Here is a 20,141-nt window from a genome sequence, read left to right as displayed (position 1 = left end):
TTTGTCATGTGCCCACTTGCAGATAATGCCAGATGCATGCGTGGATGAGTCAGCAGGAAGCTGACTCATCAAGATAGGAAACAGAGCTAGAGCTAGTGAAGGCTTAGAGTAAGACGTGTGATGGGGAGCACAGTAGGGACAAATACTAGAACCCCACGGTTGGCTCCTTGCCAGGAATTCATACCACAGAACTGACCCTAACACCGTAGGAACCAGAAGTGGTGTGAAGACAGTGCTGGCTCTGGTGTCCTGAACCCTCTCTTTAAGCATTAACCCTCATTTTTCATACAACCACGAGATGGAAAGGTCACAATTTATTCTTTTTTAAATTTTATTTTAGGGACTTCCCTGACAGTCCAGTGGTTAAGGCGCCACCTTCCAATGCAGGGGGCACAGGTTCAATCCCTGGCTGGGGAGCTAACATCCCACACGCTGCAGGGCGTGGCCAAAAATTAAATAAATAAATAAAATAAAAAATCTATTTTATATTGGACTATAGTTGATTTACAATGTTGTGTTAGTTTCAGGTGTACAGCAAAGTGATTCAGTTATACATATACATATATCTATTCTTCTTCAAAATCTTTTCCCATTTAGGTTATTACAAGATATTGAGCAGAGTTCCCTGTGCTATACAGTAGGTCCTTGTTGGTGGTCTATTTTAAATATAGTTGTGCGTATATGTCAATCCCAAACTCCCAATTTATCGCTCCCCCCCACCCTTCCCCTTTGGTAACCATAAGTTTGTTTTCTAAGTCTGTGAGTCTGTTTCTGTTTTGTAAATAAGTTCATTTGTATCATTATTTTAGATTACGCATGTAAGTGATATCATATTATATTTGTTTTTCTCTGACTTACTTCACTTAATATGATCATCTCTAGGTCCATCCATGGTGCTGCAAATGGCATTATTTCATTCTTTTTTATGGCTGAGTAGTATTCCATTATATATATATACCACATCTTTATCCATTCCTCTGTCGAAGGACATTTAGGTTGCTTCCACGTCTTGGCTATCGTAAAAAGCGACGCAATGAACACTGGGGTGCATGTATCCTTTCGAACCATGGTTTTCTCTGGATATATGCCCAGGAGTGGGATTAGTGGATCATATGGTGATTCTATTTTTGGTTTTTTAAGGAACCTCCATACTGTTCTCCATAGTGGCTGCACTAATTTACATTCCCACCAACAGTGTAGGAGAGTTCCCTTTTCTCCACATCCTCTCCAGTATGTCTTGTTTGTAGACTTTTTGATGATGGCCATTCTGCCTGGTGTGAGGGGTGGAGGGGAGGGGAAATAGGATGGGCTAGTTGCTCTTGTCCTCCCCTATAGTGGAAAACATGGAGAAACATATCATACCAGTGAAAACCGTGCAAGCTGTCAGCTTTCAGCTCCGTTTCATTCCATTCATTAGAGCTCAGGCTAAGGGAAAGTCATTTTATTATGACACATCCTATTTGGGATTCCTCTGGGCAATTTGCTCTACCCTCTTACTATAATGGTCTCCAAGTAGCTCAGTCTCTAGGCAGGACAGAAGTAGCTGTTCGGCTCTATTAGAACCCCCTGTGGAAGGCTTTCTTGGCTTCCTTAATGAACCGGCCTCCTTGGAGCCTCGCTCACTCTATGTAAACCTCTGTTCTGACTTCCTTCCAAGAAAGGGTGCTTTGGGGAAGACCAGAGGCTCTGCCTTCCTCCTTTTACTGCAATGCTCACGTCTGTGAAACTTGGCATATAAATAAAACTTCAAGAGGGTTTGGTTATTCCTGAGAAGAGATGGAGATCTCTGATATTCTCTGAAAGGGGCTCAGGGTGAGAAAGTGCCCTGGGATTGGGCCATGTGACAGAGGATGAGGTAGAGGAGAATTAATGGAAATAATCTGAGGAAGCAGAATTTCCTTTGGAGAAGAATGTGAATAAGCAAAGCTGCTTAAAGCATATTGTGATGAGAAACGTGGATACCACATTATCAAGAAAACATCTGAAAATGCCATTGGATCATGGGGATTTTCAAATTCTAACCAAAGCTCTCTTCATTCCCACTCTGTTCCCTCATGACTTTGCTGAGGGCTGAGACCCTCCCAGGTCCCACGTTATTGTTGCTTTGTGATCCGCTCCCTGGGTCACTAGAAGGACGGGGGCAAGGGACTGGGCTGGGTCAAAGGCACCCTCCTCCATCCCTGCCCACTCTGGGATAGGGGACTGGAGGACTCATAGCGATCCAGCCACCATTGGCGGTGTGAAAGCTGTCCTCATATCCCTTCCTAGGAAAGAGATTTGAAAATGGATCAACACGACTAGATTAAATTCTCAGCTGAGGATTTTATGATTCTGGTGGGTCACTGTAGAATTTCCTTTTGCTGTGCAGGCAGTTGATGAAGTGTAGGTTATTGAGCTGTTGTTTATCTGCACAATGATGCTTTTCAGTCTGTGCCCCCATAACTGAGATGCTATTGTTACATGCTGCACTTGTGCACATGTGTTTATTTTGGTACTTGTCCTTATGTCTTGTTTAGGCCTCATTTCCATTAGATCGTAAGGCAAAATCTACAATTCCTGTTTCTTTGGCACTCTTAACCCCGGGAAAGATAAATTAGCTTTGCATCCAGAGTGCTGAATAAATGTTGTTGAATAAAAGTTGTTAACCTCTAGGCTGTAGTATATGTAGAATGAAAGTATGAATTATGTGAAGTAAATTACTAATCTGATTTCTTCATGTTAGAGTGCTATATACTTATAATTGAGTTAGAATAATGCTTTGTATTTTAAACACATTTAGTGCGTAAGTTCTGTTTACCTCTTTTTTTTCAATTGCTAAGTATCCTCATTGTATTGCCACATAGGTAAACTTCTTAGAATAGATCAGAAAATGTAAAATACTTCAACTCTGTCGCCTCTCCCAGACTTAAGACCCTATTAGGAAGGTACCAGGTTCTGGTAGACAGCCTGGTCTCATCCCCATCCGAGAGACATACGCTAGTGACTATTACCCATGATAGGATCAAGGAGAGACCCATGTAGAGAAGCACAGACAAAAATGTCATGGGGTCCGCAGGAGGGAGCAAGCACATCTGTTGGGGAGATTAGGCTTTGTGAAGGAGATGGTGTAAGGCATGGGCTTTGAAGGATAGATAGACTTCCATTAGCTCCAGCCTGGGGACAGTTGTTCCAGCTGGTGAAGGTACAGGCCCCTGAAAAGGTGTGGGTATTAGGAAGCTGTGCCTAAGAGTTCAGATAAGTACAGGGACACAGTGTCCCCTAGTCCACTTGGAAACATGAGTTTTAAAGTAGGGGTAAACTGGGAGAAAATGATCATTTTAACAATAATAGCCTGCAAATGTGTGTTACCTTTTTCTCAGATGCCAGACGTTGTACAAGTTCTTTGTATATGGAATGTCTTCTAATCTGAAAAAGGTCAGGTCTATTTTTGTTGAAGCGTTTTTCATAAAAGAGCAATATTATCAGAGCTCTGATAAAGCAGATTTGTACAGAGATGAGGCACAGGGAAAGGCCAAAGTTAGGAAGAGCACTCAGGAGGTCATTTGTATGTTCTCTGCAAGATGTAATGAAGAGCTGAGTTATGCCAGCAGGAGCATGTGTGAAAATACAAAATTGGGTTGGTTTGAATCAGAAGTCATTTTAAACTTCATATTGCAGTTTCTGCTAAAAATTGGATTTTCTAACTCAAAACACTTCAGTGGAATCTTGAGGACCTAGACAGCCCATTTTCTGTCTTAGATTCCGCCACTGGGATGTGGAAACCAAGAGTCTGGAGGGCTGACATCTCTTAGTAGTACCTGAGACAGAAATCCGGAGGCAGACTCTTCCCTCATCCCTGCATCTCTGACTGATGGGTCAAGATTGTCTCAGAAGATTGTTGACATCTTTTCTCATTTCATGTATCAAAAAGCACAGGTTCCTCAATTATTTAAGTTTTATGCTGCTATGAAATACTAATCCCAGTATTAACTGTCTTGTAGATTCCATTGTGATTGGATTTTGGATTGGTCTCGCGGTCTTTGTGATTTTCATGTTTTTCGTGCTGACTCTGCTGACCAAGACAGGAGCCCCACACCAAGAGTAAGTTTGGGCTCTTCCTAAATGCCCGTTAAGCTCCACAGGGACCAGAAAAAACAGAAATGGGATCCGGGGCTGGGGTTGCTTCCAGTGGGTGGAAAGATGGCCCTGGTTATGGATGTGCTGTCTGGACCCAGTGCCTGTTGTGTGGGACCTGCCTTCCTCCTCTTGCCTCTGGGGCTCATTTTCAAGTGAACCCTTGTGCACCTGGGTTTCTTGGTCCTTTCCAGTAGTCTAACTGCTGATCCAGCCTCAATTTTTATTTTGAAAGTATTATGAATTGGGATGTATTTTCTCCTTATTCCCAAAAGAATTTAGATGACTCACCAGACTGAAAAAAAGTGAAAAAAGACAATAGCAAAAATAGGATGAAAACTAGCTTAGAAAACGTTTTGAGGAGCAGAGAAATAGTTGTTACTGGATACACGACTGAATTAATTATTAACAATAGTCACTGAATTCAGCATTAAGTTTCCTTGAATCGAAATAAAACGGAAACATTAAGGATTATATAATTTTCATGGCGTGGTAAAGAACATCCATGTTGGGCTTTGAATTTATGGAGGAAATGATTACAAGGATGCTTAAAAAACGCTGAGTAATGTCACAATGTATTTGGTCAGTTATGGTTTGCAAAACACTCAGAACTGTTTTAGAGGATTTTCTTTTATCCAAACTCTTCCAAAAAAGGGAAAAATAATAACTTATGTTGGATACCTTATCAGTCAGTCCCAGCAGGCAACAGATAGCACACTCAAATTAGATAATTAGAAGAGCTTTTTTTAAATTTTTTATTGAAGTATAGTTGATTTACAATGTTGTGTTAATTTCTGCTGTACAGCAAAGTGACTCAGCTATACACATATATCCATTTTTTAAATATTCTTTTCCATATGGTTTATCCCAGGATATTGAATATAGTTCCCTGTGCTCTACAGTAGGACCTTGTTGTTTATCCAATCTATATGTAATAGTTTGCATCTACTAACCCCAAACTCTCAGCCCATCCCTCCCTGACTCTTGGCAACCACATGTCAGATCTCTGTCTGTGAGTCAGTTTCTGTTCTGTAGATAAGTTTATTTGTGCCATATTTGAGATTCCACATATAAGTGATATCATATGGTATTTGTCTTTCTCTTTCTGACTTACTTCACTTAGTATGATAATCTTTAGGTCCATCCATGTTATTGCAGATGGCATTATTTCATTCTTTTTTTATGGCCGAGTAGTATTCCATTGTATATACGTACCACATCTTCTTTATCCATTCCTCTGTCGATGGACATTTAGGTTGTTTCCATGTCTTGGCTATTGTGAATGGTGCTGCTATGAACATAGGGGTGCATGTATCTTTTTGAATTAGAGTTTTGCCTGGATATAAAGAAGAGCTTTTAATAAAGGGACTAGTCACAAGTTGTGGCCCAGGAAGAGGGTAGCCCCCAGGATAGTGCAGGATGCCAGGGCTCAGAACACTGAGGAGTAGATGCACTAGATCTGAAGGGGGTCATGACTGGCAACCAGGAGTCCTGCAGAGAGGCTGGCTGAGAGGAGCAATGGTCAAGAGTCACAGCTAGTCCAGTGTGACCTCTCAGGGAGGGAGCCTCCAATAAATATCCAGACCTTTCTTCCCCTCTCCTACCCCTTTCTTACCTTTGCTCCCCACTGGTGAAGCCCACACCACAACCAGTGGCCAGAGCCTCCATCAAAGGTCAGTTTCCTGGGGCACAGAGCAAGATGGGGATGGGTAGAGAGCGACCTGAGCGAGTAAGTGGAAGAAACTGAGCACAAATCCTCACGTTTCCATCGGCATTTCCCTTCATCCTCACAGCCTGGCAGCGGCATTCTCATTGTTGTGTCTCATCACACGGTCTGCGGCATCTGCTGTTCAGTCTTCAGCCTGCACTTGAGCTATAACAACTAGTTGTAGGTAGAGAGAAGAGTTCAGCCCATCACGCACCTATTTTCAGACATTGAGGTCTGGAAAAAAATTTAAACACATGTTAAATGAAAAGAAAAGATCATTTTATTGAAGCGTATGGAGATGCATGGTTGAGAATCTCTATAATAGTCACTAAAAAGCCACTAAAATAATATGAACTTTCCCTTTTCTATCTCCTGTTCTCATAAACATCTGAACATGCCTTTACCTCACTTTAAAAATATGGTGTGGATTACAGCAGTAGTAAGAGAAGCCAAGGACAAACTCAGATTAGGGTACATCTTGTAGAGTGGCCAGGGAATAATAACCCCCTTTATCTTCCTTCTCCTCGGAGGGACAGATGGATTTTTGCAGGGTTATTGAGATCTACTTGTTTGATGTAGGATGCAGGTGAGTTTACAGATGGGAACACCCTAGCCCAAAAGGGAACATGACTTCCTGTAATGATTAATTGTATTTGTCAATTTGTCTAGGCCACGGCACCCAGATATTTAATCAAACGTTATTCTAGACGTTTCTGTGAAGGTTTTTTTTTAGATAAGATACCATTTCTGAATAAAACTGATCATCTTCCATAATGTGGGTGGGCCTCATCCAATCACGGGAAGACGCTCCTAGAAACAGATGGACCTCCCTTGAGCAAAAAGGAATTCTGGCAGAGGCCTGCCTTCAAACTCTTCCCTGGGTCTCCAGCCTGCCAGCCTACCCTACAGATTGTGAACTTGCCAGCCTCCACCATCACATGACCCAATTCCTTAAAATAAATCTGTCCCCCTCCCCTACCCCAGATGGATGGATGAATGGATGGATGGATAGATATAGAAATACACACACACACACACACACACACACACACACACACACACACACACACACACACACACACACACACACACACACACACACACACACACACACACACACACACACACACACACACACACACACACACACACACACACACACACACACCCTCTGTCGGTTCTGTTTCTCTGGAGAACGCTGACTTATACATTTCCTTAACATTTCACATCGACCCTGGGTAGCTGAGACTTGAATTTCCAGTCTTCCAATAGGCAGTTCATCCTTCTAGTAGATGGTTTCTCTCTTGATGGTGATTCTGAGTCATCTCAAACAGGGGTCATTGTAACTCTACATGCTTTTAATGAGGCTAAGGAGAAAGTCTAACCTTTTTTTATTTTTAGTACAATAAGGGATCAGCCCTCAGGACCACATTTTAAATGCTTTCTTGAGTCTGAGGCAGTGTGAGACATGGCATTTGGCTGTAGTATATCATAGGCAAACTGAAAGAAACAGACATGTGGAAAAATCCCTAAATGGAGCAGTTAAAAAGGATTTTAGATCTTAGTAAACTTGACATTTATTTGGCAGGAATTTTTTCTAAAATAGACATTATTTTTTCCATTCAGCCAACTTTAATATAAAACAATCAATTTTAAGTGTGCCTGTGATAATTAGGCATGGAGGAAAGAATGATAAATCATTGAGACTAATAATAAAAGCAGTTTTTTTTTAACATTTGCCACATGCCAGGGTCTGCTGATCATTTTATATGTGTAATCTCACCAAGCTTCACAAAAAGATGAAGTAAATCCTATAAGTGTTCAACTTATAAAGTTCCCCACTTTACGGATGAGAAAAATGAGGCTGAACAACTCATATGATGATTCACAGGTTAAAAAACCAAACCAAAACAAACAAAACCTTCGGAGCCAGGCCTCAAACTAAAGTCTCTTTGACTCTGAAGCTCCTGTTATTAACACTACATTAAATCATCTCATGTCAGTAATTTTAAATCTCCTTCTTATATTACAACAAAGATATTAGCAAGCAATCAGATTTGTTTTCTTTGATCACATATTGGATCAAGCATGGGCTCTGGAGTCAAACATTTCCAGATGTACTGGAACAGTTTACTAGATTCTTAACCTCTCTGCTTGAGATTCCTCATTTGTAAAAATAAAATAGTATCTGCTTCCTAGGAGTACTGTAAAGGTTAAGTGAGCTGATGCCTGTGGAGCTGCTGGTACACGCTGGGCTCACAGCGGGCAGCTCTCAGCGAAGATCAGTCCACCCCTGCGTGGCTGGTGGAATCCTGAGGAGAGCTGAGGGGTGCAGGTAAAGAGCAGGAGGGAGAAGAGGACACCCATCCTCCCGCGAGACAGCCAGGCCCTACGCGTTCACGTTGGAGCTACACATGCCAAAGTGTGGCTTCCTTCTACCTTAGCTTCACCTTGGGTGTGTCTCTCAGTGAAAGAGTAAGATGATTTTAGAAAGGAGACTAAGCAGAGAATCTTGGTGATGGCTCGGAAGGATGTCTGAATTCTGACTGCTTTATATAACAGGCTCCCTGGGCAGCTGGTCACAAAGAACTTCCTCAAGTAGGATATCAGGCAGTAAGTATCTTTTTGGAATATGACGCCGACGTTCTGGTTAAGATCCCCAATCAGGTCTGCAAGCTCAAAATGGACTAGTGTTGAATCTACCACTCAGTTCTATCTCCTCCTCCATGGAGGTGTCCCGGGCAGGCTGAGCGTCTCCCTAGGAGCTCATCATTGCTGATGCAGGGAAGAGCACAAACATTCCCTTTGAAAGGAGTAAGATACAAGGATGACAGATAGGCTTCTTCCCTGAAGTTTCCAACTTGGGATCATATTAGCATAAGAACTTCAATTCTAGAGTCACTGCCTACTCATTGGCTTCTGTTCAGGAGAGGATGTGTCATAATCAGACTATGAGACAATAACAAACAGCTCCACAAATCTCAGTAAAACACAACATGGGTTTTCATTGTGTTCAAGCTACACATCTTCTGAGGGTCAGCAAGGGGTGGACAGAAGCTTCTCCACTGTAGCTGCAGCATCTCCAAGGCTCAGCCTCCCGGGTTCCTGTGACAGGGAAGGGGGCATGAAGAGATCTCACACCTGCCCTTCTGTCCTTCAGCCAGGAAGTGGCACACACCCCTTCCTCTCACAGATCATTGGCCAGAACCAGCCACAGCCACCTGACCGCCAGGCTGGGCAGGGTAATCTGTGTTTCCAGGAGGAGAGAAGAACCAGATATGAGTGAGCACTAGTAAAGCAGACCAAAGAGGGAGAAAGACTCTTATAAAGCTGACATCGCCTTTCTTAAAAGCTTCTAGGTCCAAGCAGCTTTAACGGGGATTATTTTTCTCATGGAATATCTGCTGTTGTGTGTGGGAAAAAAAACCCTCTTACCTGGATCCTTTAAAGACAATGAAGATAAAAGAACCATTTTTCCTGTGCTTTTTCTGCTAAGGAGCTATTTACTCTCTTTACCGTCTTGTTAAAGTATTATAACCCCATTATCATAAATCTGCCAGAGAGAAAGAGTACGGGAAAGGCTTGTACCACATTTTTATGTTGAATATTTTGGACTTTTTTTTAAAAAAACGATCAAACCCCAGACATCATACACCTCAAATGCCCTCTTTTGTAGCCTTTGCTAAGTGCACTTTGTCCAGGTGGGGATGGTCTTCGTTTAGGGGTGAGGACAGGTGACCTTGCAAAAATGGAACTTACATTTTACCTTGAGTTGCAATTTTCCTGAATATGACACTCACTAAAGGAGGGGTACAGCGCACCTAAAAGCTAATAGCAAGAGAATGTCTGTGCTCAAGGTCTTTGCTAATGACCAAGGTCACAGGAACCAGCTAAGTGCAGATGTAGTGCAGAGTGGTTCCCGAGGTAGAGCCTCCGTTCTGAAAGGTCTCCATATATCAACAGGTGAAAAATCCAACTGCTTTATGTCTCTGATTCAGGTTATACACCTCTGTTCAGGAGTCACTTTTAATTCCCCGTCAGTTACAAGGTGTATCCTGAGTGCACAGCTGTGGGTGTGCTGAGGGCCATCCTAAGGTAGCAGAATCCTTCTCGCCTCAGAGAGACTGACATCTCCCTGGCAGGTTGGAACTACCAACAAAAGCAACCAAAAGGCACTTTCACACACACGCAAGGATTTGGTTGGTGCCACTGTTACGTGAGATAAGGCTCTCAGCACAGGCTATGGCTCCTGTGAAATGGTTGTTATTATTTTCTCACTGGTGGTTCATCACAGAGTTTAGTAGGTCTTTGGCTTACGCATCTCTAAAAGTCCACTGAAAGTGACTGCTGGAAACACTAGGTTCCCGCAGGCTGGACTGCCCCCCACTTTTCATGACTGGGGCGAACCTGAGGATGGTCAGGCACGCTAAGACTCAGTACAGCAGCAGGCGCTCCATTTGTAAAAACTCATCATAAATCTGGAAAATTCCTAAGGGAATAACCCAGAATCTTACGGGTGTTTTCCCTCTGCCAGCGAAGGTGGGAGAAGTCTGCCCTCCTGACCTAACTTCTCGTAGGGTCCCAGAGGAAGGAGCACATCCCTAAACGCTGGAGGTGGCTGTGCCTTTCACAGGAATCAGGGCTCTGGACCACCTGCAGATACAGCCGTCCGGTGCATTGATTGAGCGTCGAATGATGGCAAGGCCCTTTGAGAGATGCAAAGATGAATAGCGTACAGCACAGCAGTATATGGGGGAGAAAAGAGCATACCAAATAGCTCTGACATGAGACAGGAAGGGCTGCATCCTGTAAGGCAAGGTCAGTAAAATCGAAAGGAGCACAGAGGGGGCAGATTCCTTCCTGCTGGGAGATCAGAGAGTCTCCATGGAGGCAGGGACATTTGAGTTGGACAGAAAAGGACGTATTTGATTTTGACAGAGAAGGGGTAGGAGGAACAGCACAAGCAAAGGCTCAGAGGGGGACAGTCAGGTCCCATATGGCCGGACGGTAGGGTTGGCGAGGGGACTGGTGGGAGCTGACACTGGAAAGGCCATGTGATGTGGGAGAGGATGGTCTGAAAGATCAGGCAGAAGAGATTGGGGAATCAATGAAAGTTTTGTGAGCAGGGGAGTGTCATGGAAGCAAATGACATGCAATGCAAATGCCAGAGGACTGGATGGGTGCTCATGATGGAGGATCTCTATTCTGGTACAGAAAATCCCACAGGTTCAGACAATACATGACACAACCCAGAGTGAGAAGAAGAAAAGACCAAGAATCAGAACAGTCTGAACAGTCTTTTTACTCTGGCTGGTGGAGTTTGGGGATGTCACAATCAGTAGGTTAAGTCCAAATTGCATTTCTTATAACAAGCTGAAAATGAGGAATAGAGATTCTTAAATAAGTAAAACAAGTGATTTTAAGATTCTATCAAAATAAACAGTTGTCATTTTTCAAAAGTTAGGATGACACGGGAGAACTTCTTGCAAACACGCTAGCTAGATCTCAGTTTCATGATGACAAAATATAGAATAGGTAGGAATGTGACAAAAATAATGAAAGACACTAAAATTCTTGGTGATTCTGAATTTTCTAATTGTCTTCGTATGTTCAGGCTCCTATAAATACCATAGATATTTACTAGATGGCTTGTAAGTAACAAATTTATTTCTCACAGTTCTGGAGGCTGAGAAGTCCAAGGTTGAGGTGCTGGCGGGTTCACTGTCTGGTGAGGACTTGTTTCCTGGTTCATAGATGATGGACTTTTCACTGTGTCCTCATATGGAGGAAGGAGAGAGGGATCTCACTGGGGCCTCACTTGGAGGATTAGGTTTCAACATGGGAATTTTGGAGGAACACAAACATTCAGTCTATAGTACAAATATTCTTCAGTATCCTTTCTTTTCTTTATGATACTTATAACATGATATTAATTGCTAGCTCAGTCAACATCTCACAGTTTCTCGTTCTCTCAGTGTTCCAGTTATTGAAGTTTATGGCTTCTGGTTTTAATTATCATTTTAATCAAGGTGGTATTTAAGAGGTTAGCCCTTGTAATTTTAAATTTTCACAGGTGTAACCAAGGCTGTGGAAGAACAAGTTGATTTTCAGCTGTTTTAACTGCTCTGATAGGTGCCAGTGAGCATTACTTTTCCATATGCCAACTGAGTTTCAGAGGATGGGAAACTCGCGACTAGCCTTCTTCTCTCCGTCATGGCACCCAGGTTATCTACCAGGACATGTTTTATAAGGTTGGAAAGACAGCCTTAACAATATGGCACATGTTTCCTGAAAACTGAATTAAGGCAACATCCAGCAGCAGAATCCCCCCTGCCTAATTAGTGAGCATCCTTTGCTATTCCAACATTAAGTGTACAAGAACATTTTCAGGTGTGACTCATGAGGGCTAGTCTGCTTTAAAGACTGGGTAACCACTGGGCGGGGAGAGAGTTCACTGGGCTTTATTGAAGCCATTCTTACCAATAAATGGTGGGAAGTCTCCCCAGTGGAACCTGAGTCTCCTGCAGCCTCCAAGGTGGGCCAGTTATAGAAGGTGCAAGATGCCCTTGCAGGAGCTCTGTGGTCTGTGAGCTCCAGCAATGCAAGGCATTGGTGCCATAGAAGACTCTAGGACAGAGCTTGGGGATGTGGGGAGCACTGCAGGGTACAGTCAGAGACAGTGCTTCCCTTGGCCAGAAACAGGTACAGGGCAGTCCTAGATGTGGCTAGTTTGCTGAATCTCTTGTATCTCTGGAGCTGGAGTCACACTCAGGATCTCTAGTAACAGACCATTTGTCTATTAAGGCTCACCAGTCCTTATTTTCAGCCTTACCTGGGTATGCCCTCAAATTGATTGCCAACCCTGGGTACGCCCTCGAATTGATTTCTGCAACTGTAGGAGAGGCCTCCTGCCAAGGCAAGAGTTGCTTTAGTTTTGTGATCTCTTCATGATTGATGCATTCACTCATTTAACAAAAACTTAATGAGCACCTACTCTATGCCTAGTACCGTGCTGGGTACTGATGACATAGACAAGAAACACACAATACCTGCCGCAAGAGCTGATCGTCTTAAGGAAGGTGCTAGACAAGTAAAGAAATGGGCTCAATACAGAGTGAGAAGGCAGATGGAGAGAAGCACCCAGTCCTCTGGGAGAACGTCCCAACTCAGACTGGAGGAGTCAGGGAAGAAGGTGGCACCTAAGATGATTCATGAAGGGCCAAGAGGAATTAGGCAGGTGGGTTCCAGTTTCAGTAATGGCAGAGTAGCATGTTTCAGTATAACCTTGCAGATAACAATTTAAAATCTGGACAAAGGACTTCCCTGATGGCACAGTGGTTAAGAATCCATCTGCCAATGTAGGCGACATGGGTTCGATTCCTGGTCCGGGAAGATCCCACATGCCACGGAGCAACTAAGCCTGTGCACCACAACTACTGAGCCTGCTCTCTAGAGCCCGCAAGCCACAACTACTGAGCCCACGAGCCACAAGTACTGAGCCCACAAGCCACAACTGCTGAGCCCGTGTGCCTAGAGCCCGTGCTCCGCAACAAGAGAAGCCACCGTGATGAGAAGCCCATGCACTGCAATGAGAAGCCCGCACACCGCAATGAAGAGCAGCCCCTGCTCACCACAACTAGAGAAAGCCCATGCACAGCAACGAAGACCCAATGCAAGCAAAAATAAAATAAATTAAAAAATAAATAAAATAAAATCTGGACAAAATATAATGAATGACTACTGGAAGGTATTGGAGAGTGAACGTTAGCATACAAAAACAGAAGGGAGAAGGGATTTTGGCCCTTGAAGGAAGGACACTTCAATAGTTTAAGTCTATGGTAATATGGCTTTTAACCTGAAGTCTGCCAATCCACAAACCTGGTATATCTCTTCATATATTAAGGTCTTCCTTAATTTCCCTTTGCAACATTGAAATTTTCAGTGGACGGGTCTTACACATCCTTTGTTAAATTTATTCCTAAGTATTCTATTTTTTTTTTGATGCTGTTGTGAATGGAATTTTTTTTTCATTTTCTTATCCTTCATTACCTGTGTGTAGAATACAATGATTTTTGTATAAGGTCAATTGAAAGGAAGGTTCTTCTTCTTCTTTTTTTTTTTTAACAGTCCTGGAACAACAGGGTAAACATATGGGAAAAAATGAACCTTGACCCCTATCTCAACATAGACCATAAACCCAAAGTAGAAGCTCCTAGAACAGCTCTGTCCAATAGAACTTTCTATGATGACAGAACTGTTCTCTGTGCTGCGTAAGTAGGTGGCCACTGGCCACATGTGGCCATGGAGCACTTGAAATGTGGGTAATACGACTGAGAAACCAAAATTTAAATTTTACTTAATTTAAATTTAAATAAATAGCCATCTGTGGTTCATGGCTATCGTATTGGTTCTAGAAGAAAGCAAAGGGTTTGTGATTTGGGGGTCAACAATTATTTCTTAGAGAGGATATAAAAAGCACTAACATAGAAGGTAAAAGTTAATAATTTGAAGTTAACTGAAATATAAAGCTTCTGCTTATCAAAAGACATCTTTAAGAAAATGAAAATGCAAGTCATAGGTCAAGAGAATGTTTGGAACACATACATCTACCAAAAGACTCGCATTCAGAATATATGACAGAACTTCTACAGATCAATAACAAAAGGTAACCTCAATTTTAAAACGGGCAAAATTCTCACACACAGCCTCCTCACAAAAGAAGATAAACCAATAGCCAGTAAGGGCATGAAAAGATGCTCAACATTATTAGACATCAGAGAAATGCTCATTAAAATCACACTGAGTGTCACGTCACTCCCACGAGAATGACCGACATTACAAAGATGGAGAGCACCCAGTGCTGAAAAGGATGTGGAACAGCTGTCATTCTCATGCGTTGTGGAGAGAGTGTAAGATGGTACAACCACTTTGGAAAACTCCGCAGTTTCTTATAAAGTTAAGAAACATCTACTATACGACCCAGTAATTCTACTCTTAGTATTTGCTCAAGAACAATAAAAATGTGTATCTACAAAGAGACTTTTCAAGAATGTTCATAACAGCCCCAAACTGGAAACAACCCAAATGCCCTTTAACAGAAGAATGAATAAACAAATTGTAGTGTATTTGTACAACAGAATATTACTGAGCAAGAAAAAGGACAGACTACTGCTGCATGCGACATCATGGACAAACCTCAAAAGCATAATGCTGGGCAAAAGAATACAGGCACAAAAGACTATATATTGCACGCTTCCATTTGTATGAATTTCAAGAACAGGCTAAACTAATCTGCGGTGATAAAAATCAAAACAGATTGCCTCTGGGAGGTGGAAATCGACTGGAAGTTCAAGAACAGGCAAAGCTGATCAATGGAAATAGAAATCAGAGCAGTGTCACCTGAAGGGGCTGGAAATTGAACGGGAGGAAACTTTCCAGAAGAAAGGAAATATTCTATGTCTTGACTGGGAGGGTGGTTACATGGGTGTATATATCAATAGAAACACACTGAAGTTTACATTTAAGATCTATGGATTTCAGGACGTAAATATTGCCCAACGATGAGATGAATAGTAACGACATAGAAGCAAGGCGTGTCCGTGATCACAATTTTTCACACACAGGTTTTTTAATTTATCAGGGAAACAAAAGAGGAAGAACAGGGTGGTCTGTTGAGTATTTAATGTTTACCAGACTCTAAGAGAACAAAGATGGGCTTTTCCCTTGTTCTCAGGGAGGGAGAATCAGACAGATTGCACCGTTACCACACCCAGAGGTCATGGGGAGAGAAAAGAGCGGGGGTGAGACAGGGAAGGCATCTTAGTGTCTATCGCCTGGGCTCTGCCCTGGGGAGGGTAGAAACACTCCTGGTCTTCTGTACCTTCGTTCTTCAGCAAGCGGCGGGGATGGTGGTCAATGGACTCAATTTAATCCTGAGAACATGTAGCCTGGGTTATAGAAGAGCTGCTGTACACAGCTGGGTTTCTGGGTCGGCCTTCACACTCAGCTGATGCTCCAGGCAAGCTGGAAAGCTAGTACCCAGAGCTTCTTAGCCTGGAATTGGGGGATGGTGTGACCCCAGCAGTCCTAACAATACTTTTTCCAAACATGTTAGTTCCCTCTTTTCCTAGGTGACATTTTAGCTTCTTAGGTCACAGGTTGCTGGCACATTCATCGCTGTTCTCAAACACTTTTTTTTCTTGTCTTTTTTTTTTTTAAACATCTTTATTGGAGTATAATTGCTTTACAATGGTGTGTTAATTTCTGCTTTACAACAAAATGAATCAGTTATATATATACATATGTTCTCATATCTCTTCCCTCTTGTGTCTCCCTCCCATCCACCCTCCCTATCCCACCCCTCTAGGTGGTCACAGAGCACCAAGCTGATCTCCCTGTGCTATGCGGCTGCTTCCCACTAGCTATCTACCTTACGTTTGGTAGTATATATATGTCCATGCCTCTCTCTTGCTTTGTCACACCTTACCCTTCCCCCTCCCCATATCCTCAAGTCCATTCTCTAGTAGGTCTGTGTCTTTATTCCCATCTTACCCCTAGGTTCTTCATGACTTTTTTTTTTTCTTAGATTCCATATATATGTGTTAGTATACAGTATTTGTTTTTCTCTTTCTGACTTACTTCACTCTGTATGACAGACTCCAGGTCCATCCACCTCACTACAAATAACTCAATTTCGTTTCTTTTTATGGCTGAGTAATATTCCATTGTATATATGTGCCACATCTTCTTTATCCATTCATTTGTTGATGGACACTTAAGTTGCCTCCATGTCCTGGCTATTGTAAATAGAGCTGCAATGAACATTTTGGTACATGACTCTTTTTGAATTATGGTTTTCTCAGGGTATATGCTGTCACTGTTTGCAGATGACATGATACTATACATAGAGAATCCTAAAGATGCTACCAGAAAAATACTAGAGCTAATCAATGAATTTGGTAAAGTAGCAGGATACAAAATTAATGCACAGAAATCTCTGGCATTCCTATACACTAATGATGAAAAGTCTGAAAGTGAAATCAAGAAAACACTCCCATTTACCACTGCAACAAAAAGAATAAAATATCTAGGAATAAACCTACCTAAGGAGACAAAAGACCTGTATGCAGAAAATTATAAGACACTGATGAAAGAAATTAAAGATGATACAAATAGATGAAGAGATATACCATGTTCTTGGATTGGAAGAATCAACATTGTGAAAATGACTCTACTACCCAAAGCAATCTACAGATTCAATGCCGTCCCTATCAAACTACCACTAGCGTTTTTCACAGAACTAGAACAAAAAATTTCACAATTTGTATGGAAACGCAAAAGACCCCGAATAGCCAAAGCAATCTTGAGAACGAAAAACGGAACTGGAGGAATCAGGCTCCCTGACTTCAGACTATACTACAAAGCGACAGTAATCAAGACAGTATGGCGGTTAGTTTTTAAGATCAGATTTTTCATACCTGTAACTTGATTCCATGTCCCCTGCCCCATGAGAACTTGGTCATAAGTGCTGTATCTTGAGTGATGGGATGGGAAAGAAGAGATTTAAGTACTGAAATCACTGAGATTACACACTCCAGAGCCTAATTGTTGTCAGGTTCTATTCTGGATTTGCAAGTGTTCGGACATGATTCTTGACCTTATGGAGTCACTACCTGTGTGGGAGTCACCTTTCTATAAACCTGGAAAGAATGGTGATTAAAGTAGGTGGGCTATCAGGTTATTCAGTTTGCCCCTGCTCTTTCTGTCAGGCACTCATGGGACTCATTGAGAGTTATTTTATTCATCCATTCACTGATTTATTACCATTGAATTGCTAATTTGTTCCACACTAAATGAAACAAGGAATCAGGAACTGGAGTATTTTTGCACTCTTATAATTGATTGTGTCAATCAAGCAGGAAATCTGACCCCTCCTTACCTTAGCTTATGCCTTTGTGAAATGGGTATAATAATTCTTGGCCTAAGTGACAGCATGGGTCAGTTTTTTTTGGTTTTTTTTTTTTTTTTTTTTCCGGTACGTGGGCCTCTCACTGTTGTGGACTCTCCCATTGCGGAGCAACAGACTCCGGACGCGCAGGCTCAGCGGCCATGGCTCACGGGCCCAGCCGCTCCGCGGCATGTGGGATCTTCCCGGACCGGGGCATGAACCTGCGTCCCCTGCATCGGCAGGCGGACTCTCAACCACTGCGCCACCAGGGAAGCCCAGCATGGGTCAGTTTTGAGAATGGGGTGAGATAAATGGATATGACAGTGCTTTGACAAACATGAAACTCACCCCTGTGAGACAGTATTGTTGTTCAGTCTGGCCTGATGTCAGCCAGTGGTTCTAAACCTGACCACGAGTAGTGATCCTTGGGGATTCTATGAAACTACAGACTACCCGTCCCCACCTCCAGAGATCCTGAGGGACTGTAACCCAGAATTCTGCATTTTAAGAAGCACTTCAAGTAATTCTGATGCAGATGATCCAAGGGTCCCGCTGAGAAACACTGGTGTGTGATGAAGAATATCAAGGATCCCTCAGCAAAAGGTCTCTTTGCAGGATGGTCCAAGGGCCCTCACCTTGTGACTTTTGCCTTGGGTTTATTTGTGCATGTTCAGAAGTGACGTCTCTCAGTTCTGATGTTTGTCTGCATGCTGTGTACGGGGACTTGCATTCCATAGATGCCGAAAGCCACGATTCTGCAGATAACTAAGCTGGAGTGTAAGCAGTCTTTTATTTTGCTTTGCTTTACAGCAATGCAGAGTCTTCGGAGAAGAGATTCAGAATGAACAGCTTTGTGTCAGACTTTGGAAGGCCAATGGAACCAGATAAGGTCTTTTCTCGACAGGGCAATGAGGAATCCAGGTCCCTCTTTCACTGCTACATCAATGAAATGGACCACTTGGACAAGGCCAAAGGTGGTCTCCAGACCACAGCCCTCGACAGTGAAGTTCAACTTCAGGAAGCCATCAGACGCAGTGGGCAGCCAGAGGAGGAGCTGAACAGGCTCATGAAATTTGACATCCCCAACTTCGTCCACACGGACCAGAACTCCTCCTTTGGGGAAGATGATCTCCTTATTTCAGAACCACCTATTGTTCTAGAAAATAAGCCAGTTGCCCAGACCTCACACAAAGACTTGGACTGAGAGGCATGTTTTGTAAAGTGTCTTCCTGAAGATGTTGGGTCTGTCTTTGTATAGCAAGAAATCTTCATTCACCAAGATTATGTGTGTTTGTGTATGAGATACAGAGAGAGAGACAGAGAGACAGAAAGACAGAGAGAGAAGAGAGCCCCCTCAGAAGAATGTTGATTAAGCTGAGTGTTTACACCTTTAAACACATTTGGGGCTTTTTGAGGAACCGAGTATTTACACTGTCTCATCCTCCTCGTCATTGAAAAACTTGGCCACGTATTCAGTGTCAGTGTTCTTGAATGGGGTTTGGCATATTGCATTCCTACCTGCCACTACCATGCTCTACCTTCAGCAAGTTGCTTTGCCTCTCTGGGCTGCCACCTTTTTAACTGTAAGGTCTGTGGTAGATGATCCATTCCAGTTCTAATATTTTGTGAATTTATTGTTTTGTATTCGGATGAGGCTGGATATACCCAAAGCAGTAGAAACCAGGGCGCTGCCTCTTACCTCTTGTTGTAGCATCCCCCAGGTCTGTAACTCCCACTCAACCCTTAACTGAGCCCAGCTTTTGTCAGGGGCCTGAGCATCTACCGGGACGTCAGGAGTCTCGTTTCTCGCGGTCACGGTGGCTAGCATTTCTATTGCTTGTGCTGAAACAGCAGTTCTGAGACCCTACAGCCACCCACGCTCAAACCTGGAGACAGCCCTGCCCCTCCTCTCCTAGGATGAGTACCAATTCATGGTACATTGTAGGACAATCCTGTCCCCAGAAATGTATGGAAGGTTGTCAGCTGGGTGAGGGGAGGTGCCTCCTGTGTCTCTGTGTTGGTGTAACTGTGTCTGGTCACACTACTGTGCCATTGGCTAGTGAACAAGAAGAGTGCTATTTGCTAGGCTGTCTGTTTACCTGGCAGATGTGGCAGTGATGGTCATGTGGCTAGTGTGTGGGCTTTGAGCTGGAATGGTGAATGGGTTATAAATACCCCATCAACAGATATTCAAGGTGGCCTGGGGCAACCCAGCGTTAATTTCATGAAGGAATCAAACCTGCACACTGTTTGGAAACGACTTGGTTTTGCACAGTCCCGCTGCATGCATGGCCAGCTGCTAATCTCTGGGTGGCATTTTCATTATGGATTTGTTTACCACCTGTCTTGCTTAAGCTGAAAAATAAATCCATA

The 20,141-nt window shown here is 42.9% G+C and overlaps 1 protein-coding gene across 1 annotated transcript in view; it reads left to right on the top strand.

Moving 5' to 3' along the window:
* MRAP2 (melanocortin 2 receptor accessory protein 2) overlaps positions 1-20,141 on the top strand; it is a 53,813-nt gene extending 33,672 nt beyond the window's left edge. The window contains exons 3-4 of the mRNA XM_067702971.1: positions 3,981-4,080; positions 18,579-20,141. Coding sequence (XP_067559072.1) covers positions 3,981-4,080; positions 18,579-18,972 — 494 coding nt within the window. The 3' untranslated portion in view covers positions 18,973-20,141. The remainder of the gene's footprint in view (positions 1-3,980; positions 4,081-18,578) is intronic.

This window comes from Pseudorca crassidens, chromosome 13 (genome assembly GCF_039906515.1).
Source record: "Pseudorca crassidens isolate mPseCra1 chromosome 13, mPseCra1.hap1, whole genome shotgun sequence".
Taxonomy (NCBI): Eukaryota; Metazoa; Chordata; class Mammalia; order Artiodactyla; family Delphinidae; genus Pseudorca; species Pseudorca crassidens.
This window is presented reverse-complemented; position numbering and strand designations above follow the sequence as displayed.